Source organism: Neovison vison, chromosome 2, assembly GCF_020171115.1.
Source record: "Neovison vison isolate M4711 chromosome 2, ASM_NN_V1, whole genome shotgun sequence".
Lineage (NCBI taxonomy): Eukaryota > Metazoa > Chordata > Mammalia > Carnivora > Mustelidae > Neogale > Neogale vison.
This window is the reverse complement of record NC_058092.1, coordinates 223,278,216-223,291,866: the sequence shown is the minus strand read 5'-3', so window position 1 is coordinate 223,291,866 and position 13,651 is coordinate 223,278,216. Positions and strand designations below refer to the sequence as shown.

General features: G+C 43.4%; 1 protein-coding gene across 37 annotated transcripts in view; it reads right to left on the bottom strand.

Moving 5' to 3' along the window:
- Nucleotides 1-13,651, bottom strand: part of TCF7L2 (transcription factor 7 like 2) — a 197,799-nt gene that overhangs the window by 111,499 nt on the left and 72,649 nt on the right. For all 37 annotated transcript variants that reach the window (XM_044240523.1, XM_044240528.1, XM_044240527.1 and 34 more), the window contains one exon: nt 9,196-9,297. In XM_044240523.1, coding sequence (XP_044096458.1) covers nt 9,196-9,297 — 102 coding nt within the window. The remainder of the gene's footprint in view (nt 1-9,195; nt 9,298-13,651) is intronic.

Here is a 13,651-nt window from a genome sequence, read left to right as displayed (position 1 = left end):
CTGACCAAGCTCAGACACAGCATTAAATATTTCATAACTATCTGCCCAATAAATGCCATTTAAAAAGGGGGGGGGTACTAAAACTTAAAAAAAAAAGAAAAAAAGAAAAAGAAACTAATTAAAGAACTGTACAGTTATTTGAGTTTATAAAAGTATCCTCCAAAGACCTCTAAAATTGCCCTAAATGTGCAGCAGATTCAGGGGACTAAAAAGCTGCACCTAAAAGGGGCGCCTGGGTGGCTCGGTGGGTTGAGCATCTGCCTTTAGCTCAGGTCATGATCTTGGGATCCTGGGATCGAGCCCCATGTGGGCTCCCAGCTCTACTGGGAGTCTACTTCTCCCTTGTGCAGTTGTGCTTGCTCTCTCACAAGGGCAAAAACAAAATCTTTTTAAAAAACAAAAGAATACTTAACTGAAAATGTAATGGCTCATCTATTGGCAAACTGATTAACCAGGGATATGCATATAATACAGAATACCATGCAGCAATTTAAAAAAGAAGGAGGTAGAATTACACAGGTATGGATGGATCTCCATTTGTTATCTGGATTGTTAATTGAAGAAAATAAAATAAAAAATTAAAGGTTACAGTGTGAGCTCTCAAAAATAAATATATATAATTCTATAAAACCTTGATAATGTCAGCTAATGTCAGCTGACTTTAAAGCCTCCAACTATTTAAGAAGCAATCTTGTTTTTCCCCATGCTGAAGGTGGAGGTCTTGGGAAAGACAAGGTGAATGGCTTGGGTGGGTCTCTTTTCCCGAGCTCAGTGGAGTTCAGGTAACATTCTTCCAGGAAAGCCTGAACTTTTTCTTTTGTTAAATTCCCCACATTAAAAGCACTCTGATCATAGTAAATCTAACTCTCCTGCATGCCGATAACTGTAAAAACTGAGACCTTTCTGGAAAATATTTGTGGCTATCTATCAAGAGAGTTTTAAATTTTGTTCTCTTTTACCTGTCTTCCTAAGAATCAGTCCTATGAAATGATAAAGGAACGGGGCGGGGGGTGGGGGAGAATGGCACAAAGATTTATGGGCAAAGATGTTCATCACAGGATTACATAGAATAGCAGAAACAAAAGGCACAGGATACCTGAAAGGCCCAACAATGTGGCACTGATTAAGCAAACGGGTATACAAGCATATGAGGGGCTGCTCTGCGATCATTAAAAATACTTGAGAATTTTAATGACATGGGGAAGTGCTTATTCGTTACAGCAATTTTCCTTTTAAATAAATAGTACAAGGCTGCAAATATTGAGCACTACTATAAAGCTCAAGAATGTTAACAACAAATAGAAATATTAATACGCTTGGGAAAAAGTCTTAGGAGCAAATATACCAAATATGCCAAATTATTCACAATGTAATCTCTGAGTGGCAAGATTATGGGCCAGTTTCCAAGCTGTCTATAATGAACGCAAATTTTATGAATGAGGAAAGTGGCATCGTAGCATTAATTTCACTGGCTTTAGGGGTAAGGTTTGTTTTTTGTGTGTGTTTTAATGGAAAGGTTGAAATCCCCATCCTTAAATAGCTGAGGATCAGTCACAAAAGATGTGAATTGCAATGGAGGGTAATCTAGAACAGAAGATTCGGTCCTGAAGAATGTACAATAGTCACCTTCAAATTTCCAAGATCGGTGCCCAGAAGCACGAGCAGAACAATGGGATGTCAAAACACACCTCCAGGAGTGGGCGTTTCAAGGAGAGACCCTTCGGCACAACAGAAAGTCAGAATTCTAAGGGCCCATGGTGACCCCAGAGGAAATGGTCTACCCAGAGGAAATGCCCCATCTCCGAGCTCAGGAGCACTGCAGCCAACAGACCACTACTAGACAGTGATCCAGCAACAGAAGGGACAGCAGTGGGAGACAGGACATGTGATGGCAGGTTGTGCAACTCTGTGATTCTAATCTGAAGGGGACACAACCAAGCTTACACAATCCTCCCGGGTTGAATATTTTCCATAGCCACGGCGCTCAGCTGCCACACCATCAACTCAAACCTCAGGAACTTCAGAATTCCTCATCATAGAGAATTTTCTGGAAAGAGAAAAGGGAGCTTGGACTTTATTAACTAGAGACTGTTTTGGCTGAATTACTCCACTCTCTCCTCAGAGCACAAATGATCCTTTCCACCACTTCCTCCCGGAAGACAGATACCCCGGTGGCCGGCCCCTCAGGACTAAACACTCACAGCTCTCTTTTCAAAAACAGTCGTGTTTTTGCAGTGCTCACCCGCTCGCTTCAGATCCTCAGACAAAATACAAGCCCTTACCACAGTTCCGTCTGTGAAATGGGAAAGCTGTGACTCAGCTGCTGCTAGGAAACACATGCCAAATATTCTAGAAAGTCTGGCTGAGTCACAGATAAATGGGGAAAAAGACAAACCAAGGGAAACGTATATAGGCAATGAGGGAGCAGACATGCTACATAGGGAAAAGCTTGCAGGAAACCAGCACCAGCTCATACCCTAAAGTGACCCCAGGTTCACCTGCCCCGGGGCAGTATGCCTCCCTGCCCACAACGTGTCAGCCCCCACCTTTGCAGTACCCACTCCAAGGACACCGACACCGAACCCTAACCAACCTCTTGTCCCACTGTCCAGTGGCACCAGTGGATTCTCCCTGAGCCATGCCCGCCCCGTCTGGCTCCCGGTGCCACCACCCGCCCTCCCCCAGCAGCAGCGCTGGGCACACCACACTCTGCCTGTCTGCTCATGTTTCCTCACCATCATTGTGGTCAGGGGCTGAGCGGAGGGCAAGCTCCGGCTGCCCTGTCTCACATCCTGACTCCCACTTAACCACCCTGTACCTACCTCCTCCTCTGTGAAACAGTGATCATGGAACATCTGTGAAGCACCTAGAACAATGCCTGGCACGTAGGACACATGACTGGCTGATCTGCTTTTATTGTTAGGATCCTTCATCATCGACTCTGCCCTCTCCTGACGTCTAGAATGCTTGTTCCCGCACAGTAAGCAAGCACTAAGTATTCCGGGGAATCAGGGAATGAATCCATGATTGAGCGATGGTAAATGCAAGGCCAAGCGAAAGACCAGTAAAAGCGACTTACCCAAATTTGGGAGAAGGAGAATTCTCTACCATACCCTAAATATATTCTAAATAAATATAAATTTAACGGATCATTGACGTTACTTTTAAGGGACTAATTAAAAGTTCAGATGGTTCTCATTTCATATTGCTATGGGGGGTCATGAAACCTAGAATCTGAATCTCTCTAAAAAGGCAACTCTTGAACCGAAGACCTTCTTCCAAAGACAGTACCTGAAATATACCAACAGGTACATGAAAAGCTGTTCAACATCAACATCACTAATCATCAGAGAAAGGCACAAGGAGATACCACCTCACACCTGTCGGAAAGGCTGTTGTCAAAAGACAAGAGATGACAAGGGCTGCTGGAATGTGGAAAAAGGTAACCCTGTGAACTGTTGGTGGGGACAGAACTGGGTACAGCTATTATGGAAAACAGTACTGAGATTCCTCAAAAAATTAAAAATGGAGCTACTCTTTGATCCAGCAATTCTACTTCTGGGTAGATACCCAAAGAAAATGAAAGCAGGACCTCAAAGAGATATTTGCACTCCTATGTTTGCTACAGCATTATTCACAAGAGCCAAGACACTGAAACAACCTAGCTGTCCATCAACAGATAAATGGATTTTTTTAAAGTGGCATAAATTCATACAATGCAATATTATTGGGCCATAAGAAAGAAAGAAATCCTGCCTTTTGTGACTACGTGGATGGACCCTGAAGATATGACACTAAGTGAAATAAGTCAGACAAAGACAAATACTTGATGCTATCACTTATACGTGGCATCTTTTAAAAAAAAAAAAGCTGAACTTACAGAAACAGAGTGAAATAGTGGTTGCCAGGGGCTGGGAGGTGGCAGACATGGGGAGATGTTGGTCAGAGAGTACGAACTTCCAGTTACAAAATGAGTAAGTTCTGGGAATCTAATGTACATCATGAGAACGATCATTATATACTTGAGTTGCCTAGAGAATCGCTCTCACATGTTCTCACAGCAAGAAAGAAATGGTAATTACGTGGTGGAGTATTAGCTAACCCTCAGATGGTAATCATGTTCCAATATGTAACTGTCTCAAATCAACACTGTATACCTTAAACTCATACAATGTTATATGTCACTTACCTCCTAATACAATGTTACATGTCAGTTACCTCCTTTAAAAAGCTAGCGTAAAAAAAATAAAAATGAAAAAAGAAAATACAACTCTCCCACCGCAAACTTGCCCCAGTCACTGAGGGGCATCCCCACTCACCTACCTTTGACTCTTCCTTCTCCCTCAATGCTACCATGTGACCCACAGGCAAATTCTGCTGCTGTTCCCTCCAAATTTGTGCACCTCACCATTACCCCCGCAGCCAGCAGTTTAACACAAGCCAAACCACTCATGGACTTCCCTGGGTGGTTAGAATCACAAACACCAAATTCTTACCATATCCTACCCCAGGCCATTCTCCCTCATCCCTCAACACCTGTAGACATTGCAGCTGGCTTTCCTCTTCTCCCACAGCCAAGGTCTTTTTCCTTTTAGGAACTTCATACACGGTTTTCCTTCTGCCTGGAATGTTCTCCCATCTCCCACCCGTTCCTTCTCTCATCCCTTTATCTGGCTAACTCTAATTGATCCTTGAACATCTCATTTTAAATATCAGTTCCTCAGGCGATTGTCCCAGCCTGTAATCCCACCAACGTCTCGGGGAATCGCGTGTCCCTGTCACACCGTCCCAGGACCTCTCCTCCCACCAGACCCTGGCACAGGTGGGGGCTATGATGGTTTTGCTGGGCCTCAGCATCCAGCACAGACCCTCCCAGCACGTAGCACAACAGCCAACAAGCGCTTCGAGGAACAGATGCGAGTACAGCTCAGGCCACAGAATCCATCGAGACATCCACAAGTACTGAATAACCAACAAGATGCTCTCAAAGTAGTTTTTCTTACTGACTATGAATAGGTGCTCCTTCCCCCAAACTCTTCAGACACAAAAAGCACAAGTCTCACCATGCCCTCTGAACTTACTTGAAAATGCTCAACGCAGGCCAGCCGAGACCCTGTCCGCGGCTCACCCATCACGCTGTATTTCATAAGTTTTCTGCCCTCTTCCAGCATTTAAGCAATAACAACAACGACGACGACGACGAAAAAGTACACCACCGCAGTCTGGCAGGCCTTGCTCCTCGGGATACAGATTGCCTTCTTATCCCATACCTCAAAGCTCGTTACACAACAAAACACATAAGACCAGGAACAACGAGAAATTCACCCCAAGGTAAAATTCCACATCAACTTCAAAAAGAAGCCCCCAAGATAAAATGGCAGGAACTTTTGAAGCTTTTTGCCATCTTGTAAGATACAGACTACACAAAAATACCACCACTTTTGGTACAGAATCTTTTTTTTTTGCTGGGTACAAAGGAAATTAAATGAAAGTCTTTGTATAGCAAAGATACCGGAGATGGTGTGGGTAGACACGGTGCCTCCTAACCCCACGGCTTATGGACTGCTGGAGGCAAGTGCGCCCAGACTCAAGCGGCACCACTTAGCACACCCAGACTGCTTGGCCCTCACGGCAGGGGTTGGGGAGGGAAGGGCCAGGACACAAAGAAATATAAACTTAAAACACCACAGAGAATGAAATAGGAGCTAGTTATGTGACTCAGAAAATGGGCCTGGAGGGGAGAGGATCCTAGAACCTGAATTTCTCAGGGGTGTGCGGAGGGAAGTAGGAGGAGAGAGAAAGTAAAGGAAATGGAGGGAGAGATGGATCTGTCGTGTAAATTCTTATTTTTGTGGCTGGTTAAAAAAAAAAAAAAAATTCAAGACATCATCCTGGGGGATAATTTCCTCTCTCTTCTGAACACAGACTAGGAACCGCTGCCTTCTAATAAACAAGATGCCGTACCCGTTACAGTGACTAAAATTTGTGGGGCTTGTTTCTTAATTTAATATTATTTGATCAATTAAACTCTATTTGTTAAAAATACTTATTCTACACATCTACTTTTTTATAATGTGGTAACCCATGTACCACATTAAAAAAAAAATCTAGGTTAAAATATTCTGACAAAGAGCTTTAGTTTAAATCCCCAAGTGAAAATTCTGCCCCAAATGGGTACTAGAGAAAGTTATTTTCTTAGGAACTGATGGTAGTCATAGTCTCTAATGATTATTAACAAACAGTGAACACTTCTCTAGTTTCAAAAGAAAACATTAGAAATAATTATGAAATAACTTGGCCCAGAAATTACAATAAGCCCAAATTTCGGAGAAACTAGGAAGCAATCCTTAGACAATTATTTTGAAACCTGTCTGATGAAACGGCGTGATGGGACAACATTTTCTTTAAGAGAATGAAAAACAAAATGAGCGGAAGAGCCCAGGGTGTGGAGGAGAGTTAGCCATCCACCAGCAGAGCTGGACACAACCCAGGCTCTATGGGCCAAGGCTGAGCTATACACAGACCCAAATGACCCATGAGCCATCGTCCAGAATGGGCCCTTTATAAATACAGACATGCTGTGCCTGCCAGATTGATTTTAGCTGACGCACTGCCTTATGCCCAGTGAAAAGGGGATTATCCGTTCCTAGTCCCAAGGTGTAGGACTCCTCTAGTCCCAAAACTGTATGGGACCACTAGATGGGTGCAGAGGTCAGCGAACACAGCCTTTCTTTCTCCAGCCTGACCTGCCCATCTCCCTCTACCAACCCCGCCCCCTCCAGTTCCGCCTCCTCACCCCTTAGTGCCAGGTGAAGGCTGCAGAACTGCACAATTATGGGGCTAATCCGTGTCACGGAAGACACCATTCAGTTGCCACAAATTTGGTTTCCTTTTAACCCAGCTGATGGCTCTGCCCACTCCCAGAGCCCGCCCTCCTCCACAGCCTAGAAACTCTACGCAATGGCTATTCCCCAGGCCCCCAGGAGCACAGCAGAAAGAAGTTGAAGTTGCCAGTTGTGGCTCCTTGGGACATGGGTCTCGGAGTGGTGGCTTTGGAAAACACGCCTCCTAAGACAGCAGAGGATGAAGGAACCTGAGTCCCCTTGAGCTGCCCTGGCAATAAGTACTTAGGGTCTACACCAGGACAACAGGTCCTGTGGGCTCTCTGGGGGGCTCTCAAGGCAGAGAAGCCCCACCCTCACCCTTGGGCAATGGTCACCAGAGCCATCCGCAACCTCCATCGACCCCCACAGGGGGCTGTGTCCACTCTGAACCACTTCTAAGATTGGCACGTTCTCTCCACTCAAAGAGAAAAAAAAAAAAAAGCCTCCAAGAGATTTTAAAGATAACATCCTTTCTCTGTAGCTTTAAAAAAAAAAAAAAAAAAAAAAAAATGTGCGGCCTTGCCAAGCATTTCCAAAAGCAAAGAAATAAATTTCAAAGCCTGGACACACAATGGGAAATGCAGGGAGGCAGGAAAAGTGAAAAAGACGTGCTTCCTCGTTTTACCCTCCAGGACACGGTAACTCTCACACTTTTTAAAAATCTTTGTATATGACTAAAATGGTTTTTATATGGCATTCACGTTTCTCAGAGAAACCTGCATCAGAAACCCAAACCGACAATATCCCGTCATCTGGGACGCTACCCTTGTTGATGACCCAATTTATAGTTCGCAGAACAGAACCAGTCACAGAGAAGTGACTTTCTACTCCCTTAGGAAAGAACAAGCTACGAGGCCCCGGGAGAGGAGCCGAGAACTGGGTCCCATCCTCGCTCTGGCCACTAACTCAGCGTGTGACGTTGGGCAGTTCACTCAGGGCATCTCTGGGCCTGTTTCCTTTTCTGAGAGCAGGTGGGGACGAGATGATCTAAGGTCGCTTCCAGCCCTGAAATCTTGACATTGGAGGAGTGAGTGTCACCATGAGTATCCGTGTTACTACAGGCTTGAGGGAAGGAGGAAGCTTCTAGGAAAATGTCAACCTTGCTCTGTGCCTCATTTATAACATAAGAATTTGTAGAACATTTTCACACACGATGACTCAAGATGTGGTTTAATGGAAATAAATCACTTTGTAATATATACACACACACACACACATATATTTAATATTCATATAACAGAGGCATAATTCATTAAATAATATATACTCAATTACACCAAGCTACAAAATAAGGAGGCAGTGAGCCTGAAATCTGACACAATGCGTCTTAAGATTTTTCTACTTAAGAAAATCATTTTGCCATTTTTAGAAATTACAAGTAACATAGAGGCAAAATAGATTAATGGGTAACATTTTGTGGTACTTAAATAAAAAATACATGAATTATTTCATCCTTTGCATAATTCTACCTGTCATACATTCGTTATAAAAATGTGTCTCCCATTAATTATTTCAAAAGTATGAAGTCCAGCTCATGATATAAACATACGGAAGAGAATATTCTAATAATACTGAGCCATCTTCTCAAGAGGTTAATTTATAAATTCCACTTTCATAGCCTACAAAATCCAAATGTACATTAAAAATGTATATAGACACATACTCTATGTTGTAGTCTCTCACTAGTAAAAACAAATGTTTCCTTTGATAAACCCACAGGCTCTCAAAGCCATGGACGTACAAAATAAGTTTAACTTAAGCCTTTCCAAATTCATTTCTTCTCTCCATTTACAATCAATCAGTAGAGATAAAATTTTGCTGATGTTAACGTAGAATGTTACTTTCCAACAATTAACATAAATTTGGGTGGGGAGGATTGGAAAGTCTCAAATCCAGCGCTTCCCTTTTGAATTTTCTAATTCCCTCTTCTGCAATTCACCTCCGCTAAATGAGTTTTTCAGAAAAGGATCTGAGGTTGTTTGTTTTTTTTTAATTGCTTTGGCACCATCTCCAGTCTCCCCCAAACCATGGTGATAGTGTCCCATTAACTGGAGACCACAAGGCTAGACCAACCCAACACCAGGAGGAAGGAGTGGTGGAAAGACCTGGAAAATTTCCAGGTGCATAACAATCACTAAGATACAATACCAGAAAACAAATATCTTCTAGATATAAGCCATATCCAAGACTATTCCAAAAATATTTTTTTTAAAGAGAGAAAAATGGATAAACAACGCCCGTTATCAACAAAAGAATATTTTCTTCATCTCCCCCCAGTAAAGGAAGCAAATGCCTTTATAAGGTCACTTACGACAATGTGTGCCGGCGACGGAGAACGGGCATCCTTGAGGGCTTGTCTGCTCTGGAGGGTCCCCGCCTGGACATCAAGCAGTGGCCATTTCATCTGGAGATACTGGAGGAAGGAAACAAAATGAATGTGGCAACTGAGTTTAGAAAAGAAACGCAAAACCGCTATCCCAAGATATAACTCCTGGGATGCCTGATACACAGATGAGTAACTTACAAGGACATGCAAATAACAACACTGAATAAACTTAAAAAAAAAAAAAAAGCATGCAAATAACAACAACATCAACAGAAAAGTCATGCCACACCAACAGGTTCTTCCTTAGATTAGAGCTCATGTTCAACAGGTGTGTTTCTAGAACATCAATACTATCAGCAACTAGAGTTTGGTCTTTGCAATCAAACGTCAGGCTGGCTCCAAGTTACAGGATTTCATTAATCCTGCCTTGTGTAGAGGGAAACATAGAGATGCGGGAGAGAAAAGAAGGGAGGGAACAGAGGCCTTTCAAAGGAAAAAAGCAAACCGGAGTCTCCAGCCGGAGGTGTCTAGGAGACCACCAATTCCAGATCTGCTCTTTGAGTGACCTTCACCTCTAAAATGCCATCATCCTATACTTCAAAGTTGAGTATACATACATACACGTGCGAATGTCCTTTAGTAGAAACTTCCCCAGTAGATGAGGATGGAATTCCTCATCCAACCCAAAAGCTTATAAAACAAAACTACTTCTCAGGGCACCTGGGTGGCTTAGTCCATTAAGTGTCCAATGTTTGGTTTTGGCTCAGTTCAAAAAAATAGTAAGACATCAGGGTCTTGAGATCAAGCTGGGCTCCACGCTGGGCTCCACACTCAGCGGGGAGCCTACTTGAGATCCTCTCTCTTCCCCTGCCCCTCCCCTGCTCGCTCATGCGCTCTCTCAAATAAATAAATAAATCTTTGAAAAAAAAATACTTCTCAGGAAAAGATGTACAAATAGGACATAGTGCAAATTATACATTCATCTCAAAAAGGCCTGAGAAAATTCTTAAATATGCACTAATTTACCACAGAAATTAAGTTAAAGGTATAAGCCAACGACGTCTATCACCGCTCTTCTCTGAGGTGGAAAATACATGGCACAAGGAAAAGGAAGTTACTTCTGTCACAAGTGATACGTCAGCTTTCAGAAGGACTTGAACAATAAACTGACCCAACTCCCTACTGTACAAACAAGAAAAAGTGAGGTGAGGTGGCTTGCTCAGTCACAGAGATACTTAGCACACGTATAAGCAACACCAAAACATTTCACTTTGTGGGTGACATCACACCAATTTTACTCAGGAAAACTTCAGAAAACTGAACAGAACTGAGGACACAATGTTTAGACTTTAACAAGGACATCACCAGCCTTTGTATGTCTGAAGGCCCACTGTGTAAGGCACCAGTTAATTCTTGGAGGGAATGTAAGAGGCCATCTTATCTTTTCAGAGGTCCCAAAGCAAATTAAATGGCTAGTTTTCATATAAATTATATGGGAATTTATATGAAATTCATATAAATCATAGGGAATTTTACTCAATGAATATTAATTAAACTCTTTGTACATGGCCTTCTTGTGAAGGATTAAGAAAGATGTCTGCCCTCAGGGAGCTTATGCCTGTGTGAGGGAACCAACTCACACTCAGATTCAATCTAGATAGAATGTAGTAGAAATGGCAGACTGAGAATCATGCCTCGGGAATGTCAAGAAAGAAGATGGGATTTCTGAGAAAAGATACTGGGAAGGCTGCACCGAGTAGGTCTTGTTAAGGCAGAAAGATTTCAACAGAAAGACAAAGGACAGCCAAGGGCAGTCCAGAAAGAAGGAAGGGTTGGCTCAAATCCCATATGAAATAGAAGGGCAAAAGCCACACACAAGCTTTCTCAGAGCTTCCTTAAAGATACAACTGCCCAGCGAATTAAAACCAAACACAGTTACACCTAAAACTAGAAGGTATACCTTCTAGTATACCTTTGGTAGGCATACCAAAGTGCACAGCCATTTTCCCAACCTAGATCTGTACAAGGTAAGAGCATTTCTACAACCTCAGAGCTGTTACCCAGACGGCTCTTTTGTGAAGGAACCTGGTTACTGGTTCTGGTAACACACCACACAACTCTGCATCAAATCCCTCTGCTTCCATGGACCTCTAGTTTGTCATCAGTCAGCTGATGGGGATGTCCTATCTGGGATGGGGATGAGGTCAGGGCTGCACCAGCACTTACGGATTCTGGACTCTCAGACAGTAAATACGAGCAGGCACTCCACTCCCCCCCTCAGTCACCCTTATAAACAAGTCATTTCCAAGTATCTTCTTTGGGGACAGTAGCATCCCAAGTTGAGAGCCACTCAATAAACGTAATAAATGTTTCCGTGGTCTCCTCAGCTTGAACCCAAGCCAGTGGGCCATAGGAACCTGCTCCGCCCCACCTCGCCCTGACTGCTTCCCATTCTCACCTCCCACATAAATATATGAGCCTCATTGGTCAGAACCACTCAATAGCATCAGTTCCTTGAGGCCAACCAAAATGAACACCTGCCAATACTCATCTCTCCTCTCATAAAATCATGTGAGGAAAAACACCCAGCTGAGTGCCGCACACCGACGCCTCATGCTACCCTCAGTGGGCAGGGTTAGGTGAACAGACAGGTTCCCATCTTTGGCCATCTGCAAAACAGATTTGATTGCATCCAAATCCCTGCTCCATAGAATTCGGAAATTTAGGCTTTGTTTAAGGTGACAGACCTGCCCTGAGGACCCCACCAGAGAACTGTCATACCCATAATGCAATATTAACGCGGAGTCTTATAATTCTTATTTTACATAAAAGCTTCATTGTGTGCCATATCCAATCTCCGCAGGCTACCTGCACCACTATTTTTATGAGCCTACATTTCAGCGCTCCGAGCCTACAATACACATAATTTTCAATTATGTTAGGGCAGCCCAGGATCACTGCCTATATAACATTACTGGTTGGAGGAAATGAGACTCGGCCCCACTGCCCAGAGAGAGCTAACCAAATCCAGATGGTGGAGGAAGACAGCCCCAGTCCTGCTGGCTTGCAAGGACTCCACGGTGACAGCCTCAACCTCTTTCTCCCAGTGCAACTTGATCCCACAGAAAGGCTGGGCCCCTGCAAATCTGTGCCCGTCCCTTGGAAATAACTGGCATTCAGGCTGACGAGGTTCCTTCTGGGGAAATAAGTATTATGTCAGGATTTTTTTAAAGGAAGTTATTAACCTCCTCCAAAAGTGATGGGTTTCCCAGGTTCCTTCATCTTCTACAATTGGTCCTTATTAATAAGGAAAATAAATAAATAAAGGGAAGAAAAAGGAAATTAGGTCCGATTAGAGCCTAGAGGAAAATCTTTTCCTTCCTGGAGACACTAAGAAGCAGGAAATTCTATTCTGTTGGGTCCTAAAGGAAGACCCGAAGGAGGGGGCATCTCAGATTTACGAAAAGGGCTGGAACGCCATGCCACATTTTCCCCCTGGTCCAACTTCGGTTTTATATCTTTTGGGGAAGGAAAAAAAAAAAAGTTCCCACCATCCCACTATAAAAACAACACTGCGCTCCAGCTCCCTTCCTTTCAGGCTGCTCAACGTGGAAATTATGAATTGCCTACAAAAACATTAAACTTTTCAGCAAACTGCAATCAAATGGGGCCGTGGGAATTCCTGCATTGAAAACTGTTGAAATGGAGTCCTGCTCAACTTGCGTTTTGCAAAAAAAATAATAATAAATATATAAGGCCATCTTGGCTTAAGTGTTTCATCCTTTGTTTAATACTAATGTTCTGCTCATGGCCCATTAGGGTTTTTCCCCAAATCATATTTTATGATATGTCTCAGGGAGCTTAAGTTAAGCTTCAGACCTGTGGACAAAGTCTCGAAATATATACAAAACCCACAGTCTGAGCGGAATCAAGGCTCTTTCAAATGCCTGTTAAATTGTCAGCGAAAAAAGAAAAAAGATATGCAATTCAAACTTCTCCTCCCCCTCTTCCTCCAATAAAAAAATTAAAAGGACAAGGAAAGGCAAAGGGGGAGGGATCTTCTGAATCAGAGGATCCCCCCCAGGATCTAGGTACAAGTGGGCCTGAGGGAACCTGCTGCCAACTAAGGGGGTCCAGCTTCTTTCAGTACAAGGAGGGGCGGCTCCAAGATCCTGCATCTATCTGAGGGCAATGAGGCCTCCGTACAAAAGTTAGTCTCCTAAACAAATAGGGCAACTCAAAGGCCAAAGATGATGCTGATAAGAAGGTTCCCAGGAAACCCCACACGGCTGATAAAATACCAAAGCAGCTTGGCAGCACTTCCTGTCAGTCAGTCTATCTCACAGACGGACAGGCAGGGGGAGTCCATCCCCTTACTTGTTCAGGACGGGGTTGGCAAACTTTTTCTGTCAAGGGCCAGAAGACATACATATCTTTGGCT